Source organism: Rhinoraja longicauda, chromosome 31 (assembly GCF_053455715.1).
Source record: "Rhinoraja longicauda isolate Sanriku21f chromosome 31, sRhiLon1.1, whole genome shotgun sequence".
Lineage (NCBI taxonomy): Eukaryota > Metazoa > Chordata > Chondrichthyes > Rajiformes > Arhynchobatidae > Rhinoraja > Rhinoraja longicauda.
Genome location: NC_135983.1, coordinates 18,062,323 through 18,081,741, shown reverse-complemented (window position 1 = coordinate 18,081,741; position 19,419 = coordinate 18,062,323). Strand labels below are relative to the sequence as shown.

The 19,419-nt window shown below is 43.1% G+C and overlaps 1 protein-coding gene across 2 annotated transcripts in view; it reads left to right on the top strand.

Moving 5' to 3' along the window:
- The window catches only part of qsox2 (quiescin Q6 sulfhydryl oxidase 2), a 61,351-nt gene that overhangs the window by 2,158 nt on the left and 39,774 nt on the right, over window positions 1-19,419 (top strand). Inside the window, exons 2-3 of one of the 2 annotated variants that reach the window (XM_078426253.1) lie at window positions 15,599-15,699; window positions 17,691-17,739. In XM_078426253.1, the coding sequence (XP_078282379.1) occupies window positions 15,599-15,699; window positions 17,691-17,739 (150 nt within the window). Of the gene's footprint in view, window positions 1-15,598; window positions 15,700-17,423; window positions 17,505-17,690; window positions 17,740-19,419 lie in introns of those variants that run through there. The other variant, XM_078426254.1, reaches the window with a different exon arrangement.

The window sequence follows — 19,419 nt, the reverse complement described above, 5'->3', positions numbered from 1 at the left end:
AAAACTTTCTTTCACCAATCAATCTGTCTATAAGGAGAGTTTGGACAAGCTTAGATTGTTTTCTCTGGAGAGTCAGAGGAGAGACCTTATTTATCTATCTATCTATGTATATATATATATATATTTATATATTATATATTATATTATCTATCTATCTATCTATCTCTCTATCTCTCCTACTAAAACTCAGATCTTGTGAATATATGAATCCCTATGTATATATATATATCTGTGATTTCGGCTGATTTCGAAGCTCCCTCCTCCTCCCTGCACGATCCGTAAGTGCTTTTCGTCGGGACCACAGGGGGGGGGGCTGGTAGGGAAAGGGGGGTGGGGGAGAGTAACGGTGGGGGTGACGGGGAGGGTGGGAGGAGGAGAGAGTGGGGGTGGGAGGAGGCAGAGTGGGACTGGGGAGGGGGACAGCGGGGGTGGGGGGTTGGTGCTGGGGGCAAGAGAGAGTAGGGGAAAGGGGTGTGCGGGGGAAAGGGGGGGGTTGGGGAGAGTAAGAGTGTGTCTGGGGGAGAGAGAATGGGGGGGTCTGAGAATGGGGACTGGGGAGGGGGACAACAGGGGCCGTGCGGAGGGGGCTTGGTGGTGGGGGAAAGAAGGGTACTGGGAAAAGGGGAGGTCGTGGGGAAAGGGGGGGTGTGGGGAGAGTAAGAGTGGGGCTGGGGGAGGAGAGAATGGGGGGTGTGGGAATGGGCCCAACTTTGCTAGTCTATATACTATTAAAACTCAGATCTTGAATATATATATATATATTCCACTGATGTCGGCTGAATACGGCAATTCCGGCGAAACGGTGAACCGTAGCGCCACGTTTTTTGTACCGCCTTAATCAGCATGCGGTTCGCTGCTGGAAAATGATATTTTTATTTAATTCGGACGCATATTTTTTAAGTTACAGAGGTTTAAAAGTGCTGCCCCCCCTGATTTATCGAAGTTTTGACAGAAGGGGGGCGCTGCGCTGCGGATTTATTCTTCATTGTGATGTCACAATGCCCCTGTGAAATGAACTCGAGCTGACGACCCCCCTTCCCCCCCCAGCGGTATTCAGCGTGTGACGTCACAATGCCCCTGTGCTACATTGTTGCGAAGAGCTGTCAAGTCAAGTCAATTTTATTTGTATAGCACATTTAAAAACAACGCACGTTGACCAAAGTGCTGTACATCTGATTAGGTACTAAGGAAAAAAATGAAACATACAGTAGCACGCAAACAGTTCACAGCGCCTCCTCAATGAGCCTCAAACGCTAGGGAGTAGAAATAGGTTTTGAGCCTGGACTTAAAGGAGTCGATGGAGGGGGCAGTTCTGATGTGGAGAGGGATGCTGTTCCACAGTCTAGGAGCTGCCACCGCAAAAGCGCGGTCACCCCTGAGCTTAAGACTGGAAGCTTAGTGACCGGAAATGTTGCGAAAAGACACTGAGAGTGTGTCTGGGGGAGAGAGAATGGGAGGGTCTGAGAATGGGGACTGGAGAGGGGGACAACAGGGGTCGTTGCGGAGGGGGCTTGGTGGTGGGGGAAAGAGGGGTACTGGGAAAAGGGGAGGTCCCCCTTCCCCCCTCAACCCCTTCCTCCCCCCCTCCTTCCCACCTCCATCCCCACTCCCTCACCCCCTCCTCCCCCTCTCTCCCCAACTCCCTCCCCCCTCCCTCCCCACCTCCTTCACCCCTCCCCCCCTAACCTCCCCCTCCCTCCTTCCCTCCCTCCCCCACTCCATCCCCCCCTCCCTCCACCCTTCCATCCCTCTCCACCTCCCCCCTCCTTCCACCCTCCCTCCCCCCCTCCCGGTTACAATGGAAACCCTACGAGGACGGGCCCAACGGGGAAAGAGGGGTACTGGGAAAAGGGGAGGTCCCACTCCCTCTCCCCTTCCCCCCTTCCCCCCTCCCCCCTCCCTCCACCTCCCCCCTGCCACCCTCCCTCCCCTCTCCCTCCCTCCCCAGCCCCTCCCCCCCCTCCCCTACCCCCCTCCCCTCCTCCCTCCACACCTCCCTCCTCCCTCCCCTCCTCCCGGTTACAATGGAAACCCTACGAGGATGGGCCCAACGGGGAAGAGGGGTACTGGGAAAAGGGGAGGTCCCCCTCCCTCCCCCTCCCCCCTCCCCTCCCTCCCCCTCCCTCACCCTCCCCCCTACCCCCTCCCTCCTCCCCCTTTCCCCTCCCATCCCCCCTCCCCTCCCCCTCCCTCCCCCTCCCCCTCCACACCTCCCTCCCCCTTCCCTCCCCCCCCACTCCCCTCCCGGTTACAATGGAAACCCTACGAGGACGGGCCCAACGGAAAAGAGGGGGACTGGGAAAAGGGAGGTCCCCCTCCCTCCCCTCCCCCTCCCTCCCCCTCCCCACCCATCCCCCCTCCCTCCCCTCTCCCTCCCCTCTCCCTCCCCCCCCTTCCCCCCTCCCCCTCCCCCCCTCCTCCTCCATCCACACCTCCATCCTCCCTCCCTCCACACCTCCCTCCTCCCTCCCTCCCCTTCCCTCCCTCCCCTCCTCCCGGTTACAATGGAAACCCTACGAGACGGGCACAACGGGGAAATAGGGGTACTGGGAAAAGGGGAGGTCCCCCCGCCATCCCCCCTTCCCCCTCCCCCTCCCTCACCCTCCCCCCCCACCCCCTCCCTCCCCTCTCCCTCCCCCCCTTCCCATCCCCCTCCCCTCACCCCTCCCCCTCCCCCTACCCCCCCTCCCTCCCCTCTCCCTCCCCCTCCTCCCCCCTCCCCTCCCCCTCCCCTCCCCCCCTCCCCTCCCCCCCCTCCCCCTCCCCTCCCCCCTCACACCTCCCTCCTCCCTCCCTCCCCCTTCCCTCCCCCCCACTCCCCTCCCGGTTACAATGGAAACCCTACGAGACGGGCCCAACGGGCCCACTCGGTCTAGTATATTACTAAAACTCAGATCTTGTGTGAGTGTATATATAGTCTCTGAAATTTTGAAATTTGATTGTAGACATTTGCACCTGCAGCCAAAACGGTAAACCATAGCGCCGTTATTTTAGCACCACCTTAATCACCACTCTCCTGGCAACTATTTAAAACAAGTTTTATTTAAAATGGTCGTATATTTTTTAAGTTAGAGAGATTTTAAAGTTTAAATTTTTCATTTCTGAACAAATTGTTGAGATTTGGCTGTGGACATGTGGACCTACAGCCAAAACGGTAAACCATAGCGCCACAATTTTAGCACCACCTTAATCACCACTGTCCTGGCGACTGTTTATAACACGTTTTATTTAAATTGGTCTTATGTTTTTTAAGTTAGAAAGATTTTAAAGTTTAAAAATGTCACTTCTAACCAAATTTTCAAAGTGCTGTGCGTATGATGTCACCATAGGGCACGCACGACCTCTCTCCTCACTCGCACAAACAAGATGGAGGGCGTTAGGGGAGCCGTCTGCCCGGAATCAGGGGCTCCCCTCGCTTCTATCCTCTCTCTCCTCTCCACTCTCCCACACCCGCCGCTGCCGGCCTCGAATCCTCCCAGCTCCGCCAGGCCACAGCCGCCGCCAGTCTTGAGTAGTCCCAGCACGGCCAAGCCACAGCCAAGGACGCACTGCCCGCCTCTCAAGTAGTCCGGCGCTCCCTCCTCCCTGCATGATCGGTAAGTGGCTTTCACCGCCAACGGGTCCACGGAGGGGAATCGGCGTGGGGGCCGAGTGGGTGGAGGGGAGGATGGGGATAGGAGTGGGGTGAGGGTGGGGGGAGAGGGGGTGGGGGAGGAGGGGTGGAAGGAGGAGGAGAGAGGGGGGGTGCGGTGGTGGTGGAGAGTGATAGTGGGGGTGGGGAGGAGAGAGGGGGGTGCGGGGGTGGGGGAGAGTGAGAGTGGGGGTGGGGGTGGGGGAGGAAAGAGTAGGGGTGGGGAGGAAAGAGTAGGGGTGGGGGAGGAGAGAGTGGGAGGATTGATGGTGGGGGTGAGGGTGGAAGGAGGAGAGAGTGGGTGTGGGAGGGGTGGGAGGAAGGGGAGGAGGGAATAGTGGGGGTGGGGAGGAGGGTGGTGGTGGGGGGAAGGGGGAGGATGGAATAGTGGGGGTGGGGAGGAGGGGTGGTGGTGGGGGGAAGAGAGTGGGGGAGGGGAGTGGTGGTGGGGGAAGAGAGTGGGGGGGAAGGGGGACAGTGGGGGTCAGGGGAGAGGGGGTGTGAAAGAGGGGAATGTGGGTGGGAGAGGAGAGAGTGGGGTGGGGGGAAAGGGGAGGGAGGAAGGGGACTGGGGGTGGGAGGAAGGGGAAGCGGGACAGTGGGGGAGGGTGGGGCTGGGGAGAGGGGGTGGGGAGGAGGGTGGATTGGGTTGGGGGGGAGAGTGGGGTGCTGGCAGGGAGAGTGGGGGAGGGGGGAATAGGGGTGGGGAGGGGGAGGGGGGAATGGGGGTGGAGGCAGGGCTGGGGGAGTGGGGGTGGGGCCAGGGGAGGGGCATGTGGGGGTGGGGTGGGGTATGCAGTGGGTCTGGGGGGAGGAGGGGGGGATAAAGGGGATTGAGTGAGGGGGTTGAGGGTGCTACACCAATTCAGGAGAGGCTTTGGGTCCAGGGCTCACTCACTCACACTCTCTCCCCTTCCCTGCCCCCCCCCCCCCCCCTCTACGAGGAATGGGCCCAACGGGTCCACTTGGTCTAGTATGAATATAAAATTACGAGGGGCATAGACAGTCGGAATCTTTATCCCAGATTGGCAAATGTCAAAGACGAGAGAGCATAACTTTAAGGTGTTAGCTGCAAAGTTTAAAGGAGATGTGCTGGGCAAGTTTTAGTTTTACAGAGTTACTGGGGGCCTGTAACGCTCTGCCAGGGGTGGTGATGGAGGAAGATACAATACTAGTGTTGAAGATGAGTTTAGATAAGCATGTGGATCTGCTGGAAATGGAGAGATGTGGATCATGTGCAAGCAGAGAAGATCAATTTAACTTGATATCATGTTCAGTGTGGACTGAAGTACCAGCACCTGTGCTAAACTGTTCTATGTCTATGTCTAAAACACAACAGGGAGGTTGAGGAAAGTACAATGTGCTGGAGGAACTCAGTGGATCAGGCAGCATCCAGAGCGGGTTTATTTTTAATTTCACAAATAACATGAATTATTATAAAATATAAACATAGCACAAAAAGTAAGGAAATTTGTGTTTGGTAGATTATTTCTTTGTTGTAACAATGCTTCTTGGCAATAAATCTTATACCGTTGGAAAGCCTGTTTATTTCCCTTTTAAATGGTGCCACATTTGTAAGGAACATGCATTTGTGGGATGAGCAGCAGAGCTGAGTATATGGGTTGCGCCCATGAAAAATTTGTCAAATCTTCTCTGCCAATGCCAAGCAGCTTATTCTGCTGTTGCTATTGACACTTGTTTTGAGCTTCTGGTACCCTCAGGTGCTGACAATCAGGTGCCTGATTGGCACCTGATTGGCAGCATCTGTGAGCATGGGCCCTGCTACAGTGGTCAGTAGGTGTCTGCTCCAAGAATCGGCATGCCACGTTTGACTGATCTGGATAGGGCACGTGCGATAAGGCAACTTCAAGCTGGTGTTCCGCAAAACCAAGTTGCGGCATTATTTGGAGTGAGCCCTAGTACCATCTCCAAAGTGAAGGCCAAGTTCCATATAACGGGGGATGTCAGAGACAGGCCGCGAAGTGGGCGTCCCAAGAAGACGACACCCGAAGAAGACCGTTTCCTCACCCTGTCAGCACTTAGGAAAAGTAGGCTGTCTTCTACAGATTTGCAGTCAAGGTTTGCAGGACGATATGGCCGACGGCTCTCTGCCCAGACAATTCGGAACAGGCTGCACGCAGCCGATCTCCGGTCTCATCGAGCTGCCAGGAGGCCTGCCATGACTGCCCTTCACCGTCAGGCTCATTTGCGCTGGTGTCGGCAACACGTGCACTGGAACCTGAACATGTGGAGGAACGTTATGTTCAGCGATGAGTCCAGATTCTGCCTACGGCAGTTGGATCATAGGGTCAAAGTGTGGAGAAGACGCGGAGAACGCTATGCTGATTGCTGCACCGATAGAGTAACATCTTTTGGTGGAGGCAGTGTGATGGTGTGGGGTGGCACCTCCCTCACTGGAAAAACGAGGCTTGTCATCATTGGAGGCAATCTCAATGCAGAGAGATATCGAGATGAGATTCTGCAACCAGTGGCAATCCCATATCTCCACAGTCTGGGACCGAACTCTATCCTCCAAGATGACAATGCTCGCCCCCACAGAGCAGGGTTTCTCAGAGACTACCTCTAGAATTTGGGAGTGGAGAGGATGGAATGGCCTGCCAGCAGTCCTGACCTCAACCCCATTGAACACTTGTGGGATCAGCTTGGACGTGCTGTTCGTGCCAGAGTGACCAACACAACCACATTGGCTGACTTGCGACAAATGCTGGTTGAAGAATGGGATGCCATCCCACAACAGTGTGTGACCAGGCTGTGTATGGTTCTTCCACACGCTACTGAGGTGCAACCCATATACTCAACTCTGCTGCTCATCCCACAAATGCATGTTCCTTACAAATGTGGCACCATTTAAAAGGGAAATAAACAGGCTTTCCAACGGTATAAGATTTATTGCCAAGAAGCATTGTTACAACAAAGAAATAATCTACCAAACACAAATTTCCTTACTTTTTGTGCTATGTTTATATAAAAGAAAAACCATGCATGTTTGTACATTCAATATAACTAGTATTATATCCACCAGAGTTAACATCTCTCTTTATTTTACATATAGCACCATTGCCATTCGTGTGACTCGATGGGCTGCTATACGAGGGCTATGCTATCTGAGGCAACAGACAATCAACATTTTGGGTCATGACCCTTCAGGCTGATGGTGTAGGTGGGGGATAACTGGAATAGAGATATGGGGATGTTGCAAAGCCTGGCAAGTGATAGATGGATAAAAGGGTTGTTTTGCGAAGCAAAGTCTGAGGAGAGACATGGCTTTTGTCACAAGTCTGGGTTCGAGTTTCACTGTACCTTGATTTGTACATGTGACAATAAACAGACCGTTTAACCTTTTTGAACCTTTGAATATGGTCAAGCATAGACATCACAGAGGGGGAGCAGTGAGAGAGGATCTCGCAGGACTCGGGTCGGGGAGAGGATGCGAACTTCTTCAAAGTAGGCATACTTTGAAGAGAATTTGCAGTGAAGCAATAACACAGGCACAAGGAACTGTAGGTGCTGGTTGTCCTACTGAGCATTAGACCAGAGTTATTGTCTTCGGCTCTCGATACAGTGTCCCCTTTCTGAACATATGTTGACTTAATTCGACAATGGTCTCATTCGCCTTTAGCTTATGTGCGATTATAGTTTTAATCTGAAGAATGGCGATAAATGAATGAATGAAAAATTGTCTGTATCGCAATAGTTAGTCTCTTTGCTCCATGTATATTTGTTTGCCAGCGTTTTTTAGTTAAAGATATTCAAATATATTGAAATGGATGAAGATTAATTTCTGCACTCACCATTTAAAGATTTTGATAGTGGTTTGTGGTTTGGACTACTGTTCAAAGGAAATTGGTCAAATATTGAATATGTGATTTTTGACAGTACATCTCAGATTAGTGCAGCTTTTTTGTGAAGGTAATATTATGACAAATTAAAACATTATACTGGATAATAGGGGGTCCGCTACTGCTGATTTCCCATTATAACTGAGTAGGGTATTATTATTATATGTAGTTGAAACAAAGAACTGCAGATGATGATTAATGCACAAAAGAATACAAAGTGCTAGAGTAACTCAGCGGGTCAAGCAGCAGGTTGGAGAGAGGAGGCAAACTTAGAGTTATAGGGTCTTACTGCATGGAAACAGGCCCTTCGGCACAACTTGCCCACACCGGACAACATGTCCTATCTACACTAGTCCCACCTGTCTGCATTTGGCCCATATCCCTCTTAACCTGTCCTATCCATGTGTTAAACCTGTCCAATCCATGTAACCTCTACAAGCCAGGCATACTACTTTGCTTAGAGCATGGATAGGTGATGTTGGGACCCTTCTTCAGACTCCAGCGCTTTGTGCCACTTCACATTAAAACTGAGCGCAAATGCAGGGGTGGCGTTGGCAGGTCCGTTCGCTATAACCAAAATCCGTTATAAAGGAGTTCATTAAAATAAGTGTTTATTGTGTTTGCATTGGACTAATTGGAAGCAAAGCTTATCATTTCTCTTTTCATTAGTCCATGTTAGTGAATGAAATTAAGGGTTGGCTTTTCTTGGAATTTTAAAATTATGTGCGTTTTGAATACTTTTGCAAATGTCTTGGATAATGACCCAGAATGTAACTATCTTTTGTTATGTCTTTTACCAGTTATGTCTTTTACAAGTGCAGACTTTGCATTTAAATCATTTTCTTTGTATTATAGGGTAATCTATTCATCTTGATCTTCTTTATTTTTAAAGTTGAATCTAAGTGGTGTTATGCCTTATTTATTTATGGTTTATGCTTTTCAATCTGTAAAATTCAAAACATGATTTTGGCATCAGGAGCTATGAAGTTCTGGTAAGGTTGATAATTCAAGTCCTTAGCCAAGAAAAATTGTTGCATCATCCCATTTTTTACTTTTTTTCCAAACTTCTTGGTTTATTGCAGTCATGTGTACCAAGATATAGTGGGGGGGAAATTGTTTTGCATGCTCTCAGGCGAATAATATAAAACTTGAGTACGATCATACCAGACATCAGTACAGCAGGTGGAATGGATTGTAATGGTATAATTTATTGTCACATGTGACAAGGCACAGTGAAATTCTTTGCTGGCATGGTAGCGCAGCGGTAGAGTTGCTGCTTTACAGCGAATGCAGCGCCGGAGACTCAGGTTCGATCCTGACTACGGGTGATGTACTGTAAGGAGTTTGTACGTTCTCCCCGTGACCTGCGTGGGTTTTCTCCGAGATCTTCGGTTTCCTCCCACACTCCAAAGACGTACAGGTATGTAGGTTAATTGGCTGGGTAAATGTAAAAATTGTCCCTAGTGGGTGTAGGATAGTGTTAATGTACGGGGATCGCTGGGCGGCACGGACTTGGAGGGCCGAAAAGGCCTGTTTCCGGCTGTATGTATATGATATGATATGATACCCAAGGTACGCAAATAGTCGCCACATAAACGCCTCCTTTGTTCTCCAGAGAGAGAAAGGAAACAGAGTGCCGGATATAGTGTTATCTCCAAGATAACATTTATTTAAATTATCTGCTATGAAAATATATTTCAAATAATAAAGAGAAGTTGATATTGCATAAGCAGCTTTGCATAAGCAGGTTTCGTAAGCAGGTGACTTAGTGGTAGGGATTCAATTTATATTAGTTCGATGAGCTTGCATCAATTCCTCTGTACGTTCTCTGATGTGGTCTTACACAAACAATGTGAGAGCTGCAGCTGATTTCAGCAGATATAGCAAAGCTCTTGTGCTTTAACTCCATTTTATGTCATAGTTTTCCTGTCTTTAGTGTTAACAACTTGCCCAATGTAAAATTAATCTGGGCTTTGTAAGTACAGTCCACAATAGTGATAAATTGTTGAAAAATTAGTTGACATGTTTGATTTGAAGGTGCACATATAAGTAAGAATGTGCATCTTTCATTGGGAGATGTCCTATTTCTGTTCTCATGGAAGTACCCCCATTTCAATGGGCTTCTGTACGTAAGTGGAAGTAGTAGTTGTTGGAGACACAATACTGAAATCATGTATTTCGTTTCAATACGATTATACTGAAACTGTTACTGCTTTCCTCTTTGTTACGATTTGATGTTCATCTGCTTCTTGGATACATAATTGGGATTGATGTCAGTGAATCTTATTCTCTTGTAGCACAGTACTTGCAGAGTGTCACTTATTATGTTGACTAGAAGTTTCAATTTTGGTGGAAGTGCTGAGAGTTTTAGGTGGTTCAGGCCACAAGAAACTTACTAACTATGCCTTGCACATTCTGATCCAAATCGTTGATGTAGATGAAAAACAATAATCAACCCTTGAAGCACACTATTAGTCACAGGCTACCAGTCCAAAACAAACTATATTCCACCATCACCCTCTGCTTCCTACCATCAAGCCAATTATGTATCCAATTAGCTAGTTCTTCCTGGATTCCATATGATTTAATCTTCCAGAATAGCTTAACATGTGGAACCTTATCAAAGACTTTACTGAAATCCATGTAGACTATGACTACTGCTCTGCCATCGTCAACCTTCTTAGTTACTTAAAAAATCTCAAATTCGTGAGTCACAATTTTCCATGCACAAAGCTGTGCTGACTATACCTGATCAACCTGACTTTCCGAATAGATATCTTATCCCTCAGAATCGCCTCCAGTAAGTTGCCTGCCACGGATGTCAGGTGAATAGATGGTAAATGGATTATTTACATAAGGTATGCAAAGAACGTAAGAACAAGTTGGTGATGTGAGTCAGCAGTGACTAGTGGGGTACCGCAAGGCTCAGTGCTGGGACCCCAGCTATTTACAATATATATTAATGATTTGGACGAGGGAATTGAATGCAACATCTCCAAGTTTGCGGATGACACGAAGCTGGGGGGCAGTGTTAGCTGTGAGGAGGATGCTAGGAGGCTGCAACGTGACTTGGATAGGTTAGGTGAGTGGGCAAATGCATGGCAGATGCAGTATAATGTGGATAAATGTGAGGTTATCCACTTTGGTGGCAAGAACAGGAAAGCAGACTATTACCTGAATGGTGGCCGATTAGGAGAAGGGGAGATGCAACGAGACCTGGGTGTCGTGGTACACCAGTCATTGAAAGTAGGCATGCAGGTGCAGCAGGCAGTGAAGAAAGCGAATGGTATGTTGGCATTCATAGCGAGGGGATTTGAGTATAGGAGCAGGGAGGTTCGTCTGCAGTTGTACAGGGCATTGGTGAGACCACACCTGGAGTATTGCGTACAGTTTTGGTCCCCTAATCTGAGGAAAGACATTCTTGCCATAGAGGGAGTACAGAGAAGGTTCACCAGATTGATTCCTGGGATGGCAGGACTTTCATATGAAGAAAGACTGGATAGACTCGGCTTGTACTCGCTGGAATTTAGAAGATTGAGGGGGGATCTTATAGAAACTTACAAAATTCTTAAGGGGTTGGACAGGCTAGATGCAGGAAGATTGTTCCCGATGTTGGGGAAGTCCAGAACAAGGGGTCACAGTTTAAGGATAAGGGGGATGTCTTTTAGGACCGAGATGAGAAATGTTTTTTTTCACACAGAGAGTGGTGAATCTGTGGAATTCTCTGCCACAGAAGCTAGTTGAGGCCAGTTCATTGGCTATATTTAAGAGGGAGTTAGATGTGGCCCTTGTGGCTAAAGGGATCAGGGTGTATGGAGAGAAGGCTGGTACGGGATACTTAGTTGGATGATCAGCCATGATCATATTGAATGGCGGTGCAGGCTCGAAGGGCCAAATGGCCTACTCCTGCACCTACTTTCTATGTTTCTATGTTACCTTTCAGCTAGCAGAATTTTTTTTCATGCTGCTCTTGACTGGTATTGCAGTGGAAAGAAACGTGCAAAGCTAATACTATACCACTTAGCAGCTTTATAATTACATTGTTACTATCATAGTGGAAAATTTCAAGTTGCTATCAAAAGAGGAGTAAAGCAAAAACATCATGAACAGTGTGTCTTGTTTTAAGTTTTCAGTTCAATTTAATGCATCAGTTGCATTCTCCATACTTTGATGTAAGCGTATTATATATTTAAAGTTAGTCACATTTTAAAGTTTAAATCTATCTCCTAGGGAGGGAGGAGGGGGGATTGAGGGGGATGGAGGGGAAGGGGAGGAGGGAGGGGGAGGGGGGGAGGAGAGGGTGCTGCACCAATGCAGGAGTAGTTTGGGCCCAACGGGTCCACTTGGTCGAGTAAGGTACTATTACTCCAGTTTTGGTAGTGGGGGAGTGAATGCACACTTTTGTAATTTGGTGATGTGACACCTCATCAGCGCCAGGTTAATTGGATTCCAGACAATTATATCATTAGATACTGGTGCTTCATAATTCAGCAATGGGCTGCGGGGTACGATATTAAGCAATCGCCTCATGAAAGCCTTTTTATGATTCTTGTGAAACTGGATCTCACAAGAAATGATCTGCTTCACTGGCTTATATCTTATGTTTGTGGATATATTTTTTCCTTCCTTCACTATCCTACTACTTCCAAAGGTGCTGCCACTATCTGCTGGAGTAAACTCAGTGGCTGACTTGCTGAGCTACTCCAGCACTTTGGGTTTTCCCTCAAGATTCCAGCATCTATAGTTCCTTGTGTCACTATTCTACTGCCACTATATGTTGTGTTTGCTCCGCCTAGCTGGCGTGAGGAAGAATCTTTGTTTCTCTTATGATTTTGTGTTGTTACTTCTAATGCATGGCGACAGGGTTCGAGGGATGGAATTTGTCACTTCAATTGAACACAATGAATAAAGTGTCCTACTGCTTGTTTATACTTCCGTATATACAATATAGAACGTGTGAGTAATGAGATGATTGTGCAAACTATAATTAGCATCTTGATGTCTGATTCCTGCAAGATTTGTTTACTGGGAAAATAGTTACAAAGATGGCAGCTATTTTTAAAAGGTGCTCTTTGATGCACAAATTGCTTGGGTATATGAAGGCAAATTAATTGGCACCAAATCTAGGAGATAAATATTATTCTTTTTTTATTTAAACTGCTCCAGGAAGGCATCTTAAAATTAATTTTGCTTTTCCTGTCGTTCCTAAAATGTGAATGTGCCAGCATGACATGTCTTTTTTTTACCAGGATACAAACCTATGCAGTTTTCTAATCTACCTCAAGTGCATGACATTATACTTGTCCTCAGTAGATGAGTCTTTAAGTCACATCAAAATTGGCCAGCAATTTTATTGCTTTGGTGAAAGAACTGATAGTACCTTTTATAATCTCGGGTGTTCTTTAGGATAAAAAAGAATTTAGATTGTTTTTCTTTTTTTTTTTTTTTTTTTCTTTTTTTTTTTTGAAAAGCATATGTACAAATAGAAATAAGAAAAAACACATTTGTTACAAAGTTCTTGCATAGCTTCAATTTTTAAATTTTTGAAGAGAGAAAGTAAAAAAAAAAAAAAAAAACTATAAACTTGGGGAGAGAGAATAAGAGGGTTAATAAAAAAAAAAAAAGGATCTAACAATAAAAATTAAAGGGAGTAGATCCGGGAGACAATAACCACAGTTGTACATCCAACCCCTAACTCAACTTTCAACTTTTAATTTAATTTTTTTTATTTTAGTCCTGTGCCAAACCCATTTACTTTTCTAAAAATTCAATAAATGGAGACCATATTTTTAAAAATAACTCAGGTTTGTCGATTAAGGCAAACCTTATTTTTTCCAAATGCAGGATCTCTGTCATTTCCATAGTCCACATTTTAATTGTGGGGGTTATTGGTTTTTTCCAAAATTTAAGTATTAATTTTTTCGCAGTTATTAGACTGTAATCAAGAAAATGTACCTGACTTACTGTAAAATTTGTAGTATGTTCTGATAATCCTAATATAATTAATTTTGGGTCCATATCTAATTTTTTATTAATAACTTTAGAAACTATTTTAAAAATCTCCAACCAGAAGTTTTGCATTTTTATACAAGTTACGAAAATATGAGTTAAATTAGCTTCTTGAAATTGACATTTATCACAAATAGGAGAGATACTAGGAAAAATCCTATTTAATTTCGTCTTCGAATAATGTAATCTATGTATTATTTTAAATTGTATTAAGGAATGTCTAGTATTCAATGAACATTGATGTATATGTTGTAAGCTTTCATCCCATATATGTTTTTCAAGTGGTACAACGTAATCTCAAAGACAGCCACATTTTTTGCATTATCTGCAAATGAAATAGTTCAATTTGAAAGAGAAAATTGTTAGCAGTGTTAATCTGTTGAATGCTACAGATTTCTGCCCTTAACTCGAGTGCAATCAAAATCCACTTATTATTTACAACCCTCCAATTATGCAGTTGTTTAAAATTGTGCAATGTGAAATTTGGCCTTTAATCTCAGGAGCTCTGATTTTTCCTTTCAGCTGTCTGTAATTGTTTTTATGTGTCTTTTTTTTCTGGGTGTTTCTGTTGAGAAGGAAAAATATACTTTTTCAGTTCTAACTATCAGTTCTAACCATTTACCTGCCAGTCATTTCTCTTTGTGATCACACCTGGCATTATTGAATGTACTTTTATCAATTATTTTACAGTTGACCAGCGAATGGACCATATGATCATTCTTACTTTGGTCCTCTGGAGTCTTGCCTCACTATTATCACCAAGCACAATAATTTAAAAAAGTTTTCCCTTCCAATCCAATCCCTGATATGTTTATTAAATAAAATATTTAAGTGTTAATATAAGCCAAACCGTCTTGTTAACTTTCACCCTTGACTGCATCATTTTTTTAAACACCGTTTGCCGTTACAGAAATTAATGTGACCTTTTAATCGGATTTCAAAGTTATCGGTTTTATCTATTGAGATTGCAGATTAACATTTTCTTTACATTAATAAAGCAAATCTCATTCTATCCTTCGTTTCTCAACAGTTTATCGCTGACAATTTAAATATTAGCAGGAAAAAAATCCTGAAATCCTGCCAGTCTTGGTTAATCTTAATTGCTGTAATTTAAGTAATTGCAACTATTACCAATTCTCAGTCATTTCTAATATAATTCACACATAGTCTCCAAAAAGATGCCCAATTCTCAATGTAGTTTTCAGCACCACTCTTATTAAACTCAGTTAATGAAAAAGACCTTTGAAAAAAGATTTTCTGCAGCCTCTTGGCTTATCATATCATATATATACAGCCGGAAACAGGCCTTTTCGGCCCTCCAAGTCCGTGCCGCCCAGCGATCCCCGTACATTAACACTATCCTACACCCACTAGGGACAATTTTTACATTTACCCAGCCAATTAACCTACATACCTGTACGTCTTTGGAGCAATTAGTCTTTGACTAATTAAAAAATAATAATATTTTCTCATTTAATCAGTCTGGAAAGGTGTGTGGCAATCCAGAACATCTTTGCTATTTCGTTTGTTTTGTTACCCAATTAATAATTAGCCAATTAACATGCAAATACTTTATGGTTCCCTTAATTTTCATGCTCTAAATGGACAGCTCAAATCAAAGGATATTGTATAAAGCAATCATCTTACTGCTTTTGTAATATTGGAGACTTTGGTTCTTACATACTTTTAAAAAGGAAATAAAAGCACCAGACTCTGTATACTAATTTGCTAATTATCTTGTGAAAGAGGAACTGCAACAGGGGGACAATGGTTTTGTACACTTAATTTTAAATATCTCCTCAATATCGTCTATCCAAAAGAGCACAATCCCGAACAAATTTTGTTTGTCTTCATCATAATTCTTCAGCCCTGGCAACATGCTCATTATCTCTGCATCCTCTCCAGAGCTATCTTGTTTGGTGGTGACCGGAGGTTCAATTTTGACCTGACTAGAAATGTTTACAGTATCTGCTCGCTTTTTATTCCATTTCCCATCTGATAAATTTAAGTATCTCATTCACCTTTCTCAATGGCTTTATCTGGCCACTGTCAAATGCTAAATTTGTATCGGAAAATAATGGTGAACTTTTCTTCGCAGATTGGGAATTGGCAATCAGGGTAGGTGCGGTGGACTGTGCCGAGGAGAAGAATTTTGCCGCATGTGCAGACTACGGTATTCATTTCTATCCAACTTTTCGGGTAAGGGCAAACCTGTTGACGAAGCATGACTTTGTTTAGTGAATGTGTGTAGTGTGTCTTTGTGTAGTGAATCATTCTTTGCAAACTTGCATATTTGACATTAAAGTGAGATTTTTATTGATTAGTTTTTCAGTTCCTTGATATGCAGTCTTTTCTGCTGAAATGTAAGAATGTTTAGCTAATTTTGTGGGTGGAGAGAAATACAAGCTTTATAATTGAGAACTGATTTAACAGTAACTTTTCTTTGCATTATGAAACAAGTGCATAGTAACTAGAACTGCCAAAGCTTAGTTTTAGTTTAGTTTATTATTATTGTGGATTATTGTCCTGTAAGCCACCTATAACTTTGAAGTTTGACTAAATAAATACATTTATCCAATCTAATTTATTATACTATTTTGGCTGGTGAGCCCTGTATATTTATTGTCTCTGTTAAAGCAAGAGATTGGCCCACTTTTTCCCAGTCATGCTGTATCTTTTGGTTCCTGGAGCAGTTTAAATAAAAAAAGAATAATATTTATCTCCTAGATTTGGTGCCAATTAATTTGCCTTCATATACCCAAGCAATTTGTGCATCAAATGGTTATTTCTCAATTTGTTAATCATTTGAAGCTCATTCGTTATTTTCTACTTGCTTCTTGCCAGAGCAAAACGAGAGATACACAGTTGGCCAACATACAGCTTAGTTAGTGTCTCACTGGATAAATTTCTTGCAGCATGAACATATCAGAGAGAAGTTAGGTGCAGAGTATACCATGAAGAAAGAAGTTCCCCTGAACTAAAATTATGCGAATTTTCTCAGCACTCCTGTAAAAGTCAATGTTTCCTGATTGATATCAGTAAAATAATCTATTATATATATTTATATGTGAAGAAAATTGGGGGAGATATTTGTCTAGAATACTTTGTGACTGTCATGCCACCAGGCAGAAAAAAAATCCAGAAACCTTTTCTGTCGTAATAAATCTTGTAATATTGATGAAATGTACGGCAATAAAGTTATTGTGATTTTGAAAATTCAATTCTCAATAAATATATGCAATCGGTCCAATTTGATTTCCATTTACATTACTTGCATAACAATAACTTGTTTTTGTCCCATTGGCCAGCCTGGCTGGTGCTGAAGTAAATAAATAAGGAGAAAGTTTTTCTCTTGTCCAATTTACATTCTTCCTCTCATGACTAAACTGCTAAGTTGTAGAACAAGTTCTTTGCCTTGTTTTTTCTTTCAGCAGGGTAGTTTTCGAATTATTTAAATTAATATGGCAGCTAGTCCCAAATGTTGAAATTGAGATGAAAACATGGTCAAAAAGGTTTATTGCACAACCTCTTCCTTCAGAGAGAATTAGAACTTAACCCACCTGTACATGCTTGATAATTTATTTAACCAAAGTAAAAAGGCACATACCTTACATTTTATAAATATTCCTTTTAAATATGTAGGTTTGAGATCAGAAATGAAAACCTCTTGAGTTGTGTGCAATAGGTGCTGTTTTTAAAAATAATTGCTCTCCGGACTGACATCATATGGGCTGATTATATGGGCATTTCAAAGAAATTTTATCTGGAACAGCTATACTAACAATTTTCTTGAACTTTCAAGAATTTGCATGTGCCTTTGGAATATTTCATTTGAGGACTATATCACAGTGCATTTTCTCATGGGGATTAAAATACATTTCTACTTTGATTTTCTTGACAGCGCCACCACAATTCTGCAGAATTGCTTAATGTGGTTGGAAATTAACTATTGCCAGTGAAAGGACATGGCTACTAGGAAAATGTTGTTGCTAATCACAATTTGGGTGAGATTAACCGTGCAGGTGAATTTTTGGAACAAATGTGCCTTGCCAAGTTTCTTCCTAATTTTCACAATTGAATGTGCTTACTGGGTAAACGTGAAATATTTTTTTTAAATCCACAGACTCTTGTGTGTTTTCAGTAAGAAATCTGTTGTTATTATCACTAATTTTTCTTTTGTTCCCTTGCAGTACTTCAAAGCACTCGTGAGTCAGTTCGCAACAGGAGAAGATTATTACGGTATGGTACTAATGAGACAATTATTGAAGAACTTCTATAACTAGCAGAAAATTGTAGAAAAGGCATTTCATGTTTCCTTCAATTTAAATGTATAACATTAGAAGCCTAATACTAGTTCAATCAAGAATTTCAAATTGTGCGAATTCGATATGGATAGCTCTGATATTAAGTTACAACTGTGGGCAGGCATTTGAGTTTGTGACTGCAACAAAAGTGGTGCCTTGCATTTAAATAATGTATTTCTGTAGAACTATAGCTGTTTCCTTTTCTATTTATTGGAAGGAGGCTGAGAGTTATTTTTGTATGTATCTACCAATCACCTAAACAATTCGATCTAACCACCCTCTGAAATGGTGCAAACATTTTAATTTGGGGGGCACTTCGGGATGGAGAAAATATGTTGGCCTTTCTAATCAAGTCATAGAGTCAAAGAGTATGGAAACAGGCCCTTTAGCCCAACTTGCCTACAATGGCCAACATGTCCCAGCTACACTAGTCCCACCTGCCTGCGCTTGGTCCATATCCCTCCACCTCGTCCTATCCATGTACCTGTCTATCTGTTTTTTAAACAATGGGATAGTCCCAGCCTCAACTACCTCCTCTGGCAAATTGTTCCATACATGCAATCCACCTGCAATTAATATTTTTTCAAGCAGTTGCTGTCCTATCAAGAAGGAGAAGAGATGTAATGGATTTCCTATAACTGGAAATGCCAGTTACAGTTACGGATTAATAATATATTCCTTTATTCGTCCCACACCAAGGAAATTTACCGGATTAAATGCAATATGTAGAAAATATTTCAAAGTGAATAGACAACTTGAGATTTGAACATTCCAAAATCTTCAACTACGAGATCGCTGTTTGAACCAAAGTATGTGATGATGTGTTCACATCCCAGTGCTTGGATCTGTCAATGTATTAATTTATCCATTGTATAATCTAACTGACTTGGACGTGAGCATAGCTTTCACCATTATTATAATACAATGCATTATTATTTAATTTTATAAGATGGATGCAGATCTAACCCAAATAAGACCAGATTCCTTTATCTTTTAAAATCAGTAAAAGCAAATGTTGTTGGAGAGCAGTCCCAAATTTATGAACAGGATATTTGCTAAGATACAGGTACTTTTGATTTTTTTTGGTCAGATCATTGAGCAATGGCTATATGTTACATGAGTAAAATGTGAATTGTATGTATGATCAAACTTGGTCAAATTATGAACGAACAAACAATTTTAGTACCTTTTGTGAGATGAATGCAATTTCCTCTGAGTAGTTTAATTTATATTAATTTTAAAAATGTCCTTAACTTGATCTGACTTGGACTTGTTATTTCATTTTTTTCTCCCATTGGATGAGAGTGATGGAGAGAAGAATTGTGTATGTTTAAGTATTTTGAAGCATTGAAAGAGCTTGGGTGGAATGCATGCACATTTAAATGTTCAAAGTTTGCTCCTGGGTGGTGCAGCAAAGTGCCAGCAGTTAATGTTAATTTTTCGATTGAAGTCCATCTTGCAAAAGCATGATTATCAGTGTATTCCGTTCATGTCTCATGAAAAATAAAATGTATCTGAGATATAAGGAATTAAAATAAAAATAATAAAAATAATAATTATTAATGATCATTAATAATTCTTTTTTTTTTTAAATTTTTTTTTTTTTTTTTAATTT